Consider the following 2,137-nt stretch of genomic DNA (forward strand, 5'->3'; position numbering starts at 1 on the left):
TGCATTTTTTAGTTATTAATTTTTTCTCGAGAAGCGTGGTGGAAATTAAGCTTTGATCGGAATGACAACAAACTAACACCTTCATCAAAGCATGAATATTTATGATATTATTATTCGCAGTTAACTGCAATTTCAAAATCTCTGAGAATAAGAATCTCATCCACACCAATGAAACTAACGATTTAAAAAAATGTCAAACTTTGTTGATCTGCCATCCGAGTTGCAAATTGAAATATTTTCCATTCTCTCTGTTAAACATTTGAGAAATATTCTTTCAATTAACAAATCAATTCATGAGCAATTGATTCAATCAGAAACATTTTGGAGAACCTTGATCAAGAATTATTCGAAAGTGATCGGAGAAAGTGCTTATGGAGTTGAACAAGCATCACAAGAATTATTCGAAATTGAAAATGTCAAGAAACAGTTAATTGAAATGATAGAAATAAAAAAGAGAAAAACTAAACAATTCCAACAGATGTCTATGGAATTAGAATACATGTTAAGAGAATTAGAAATGGTTCAGAGAGAAATGAATGCACGAAATGAAAGTACTTTGCTATTGGGAGGAAACATCAGTGATCAATTCAAAAATCAAATTGAAAGTTTGAAGCAAAAAGGTGAAAGTGTGAAAAAGGAAACGGAAGAAATTGCAGAAAAGTTAAAGAAAACGATTATTGATTAAGTCATTATCAATAGAAAATCCAAGCTCTGCAAATAAAGAAATCTATGAATAATTTTGCAAACAAAACTATCCTCCCATGCCGGGAATTGAACCCGGACCTCCTGGGTGAAAGCCAGGTATCCTAGCCATTGGACTACACGGGAATATATTCAACTCGAAAATGTACCCTTAATGGACTAGTAGGAAAATGCTGTGAGCAAAAAGATTATTTTTTCTCAACATGGTTTTTTTTTCACTTAATGATTTAGACGGGAAGCCTGCCAGGAATATGGCGACTGTCCCGCTACAGTCTTTGACTGTATGAACTGTGAGGTACGTCGTCTTTCGAGTCAGTAAGAGAGTGATTGGAAGAAGAGGAACTGAGTTAGTTGATTCATTGATTTTAAAATTGATCAACTAGATAAAAAGTATTTTGGTTAAAAAAATTCATAATTTGATCAACAAGTATTACATTCGAATCTAAAGTTACAAAGGAAAAGTTTCAGCCACGTTATAAAACTAAATTGTGAAATTGATGAAAATTGTCTAAACTTTATGAGATAGTCAACAATGAAAATAAGCAACATTGGAATTCCACTGAAATGAAGATTATTTACATGTTAGTTTTTTAATATTTACAATTTGTTGGATAACCAATCCAATCCCTCGAATAAACCAGAACCATTCAAAGCACTACATGGCTGTATGTACCAATCTTGCTTGATTGAATTTAATTGTAGATTCTTTGCAATATCTGTGACATTAGCAGCTCTCGGTAAATCTTGCTTATTAGCCCACACCAATAACTTGGCATTTGACAATGATGGATCCTCCATCACTTTATGCAATGTTTCTGACACTTCTTCAAATCTCTCTCTATCATTCGAATCTACAATGAAAATCACAGCATCTGTTCCATTGTAATAGTGTCTCCACAAGGTTCTAATCATATCCTGACCACCAATGTCAAAAACTCTGAATTGAACTCTCTTGTATTGAATCACTTCGGCATTGAAACCAATGGTAGGTATAGTACTGACATTCTCATCTAATTGTATCTTGTACAGAGTTGAGGTTTTACCAGCTGCATCCAAACCTAGGAAGAGAATTTTGGCTTCCTTTTGTTCGAATAAGGACAAGCCCTTGATCATGTTAGAAAGTAATTGACCCATTTTTGAATTAATTATTGAAGAATGATATAATTGAAGTTTTGTTGTTTTTTTTCAAATTGTTGTTGAGTAATTTTCAGTAATATTCTGCAGTTTTAAAGTGAAATCCACGCAATTCTGTCGTCATCATTTTTTTGTAAACTTGAAAAATGTCGTCAGCAGCAGATAAATATAGATTGTCTTGTAAATTTACCATAGTAGTGTTTGGTGTAGTGACAAAGCTCAAAAAGCTATTGACTCGACAATCACGTGATTATGTGTTAATGTTTCAATTGAAAACATGAAAGAATAAAAGCAAAAGTAA

The 2,137-nt window shown here is 32.7% G+C and overlaps 2 protein-coding genes and 1 non-coding gene across 3 annotated transcripts; 1 reads left to right on the forward strand and 2 right to left on the reverse strand.

The window, feature by feature from the left end:
* Positions 1-190: 190 nt before the first annotated feature.
* Positions 191-685, forward strand: NAEGRDRAFT_76296 (uncharacterized protein; the record flags this gene model as incomplete). Its single annotated transcript, XM_002668737.1, has 1 exon — positions 191-685. One exon carries the CDS (start codon positions 191-193, stop codon positions 683-685), a length of 495 nt encoding a protein of 164 aa, XP_002668783.1.
* A 71-nt stretch (positions 686-756) lies between these two features.
* Positions 757-828, reverse strand: NAEGRDRAFT_t853. The gene has a single exon. It is a non-coding gene; the product is annotated as a tRNA-Glu (tRNA).
* Positions 829-1,263: 435 nt separating this feature from the next.
* On the reverse strand, positions 1,264-1,876 carry NAEGRDRAFT_56408 (ARF/SAR family small GTPase). The gene has a single exon (XM_002668740.1). The coding sequence runs from the start codon at positions 1,834-1,836 to the stop codon at positions 1,300-1,302; it is 537 nt and encodes a 178-aa protein (XP_002668786.1). The 5' UTR covers positions 1,837-1,876; the 3' UTR covers positions 1,264-1,299.
* Positions 1,877-2,137: the final 261 nt, after the last annotated feature.

Source organism: Naegleria gruberi (assembly GCF_000004985.1).
Source record: "Naegleria gruberi genomic scaffold NAEGRscaffold_109, whole genome shotgun sequence".
Taxonomy (NCBI): domain Eukaryota; phylum Heterolobosea; class Eutetramitea; order Acrasida; family Naegleriidae; genus Naegleria; species Naegleria gruberi.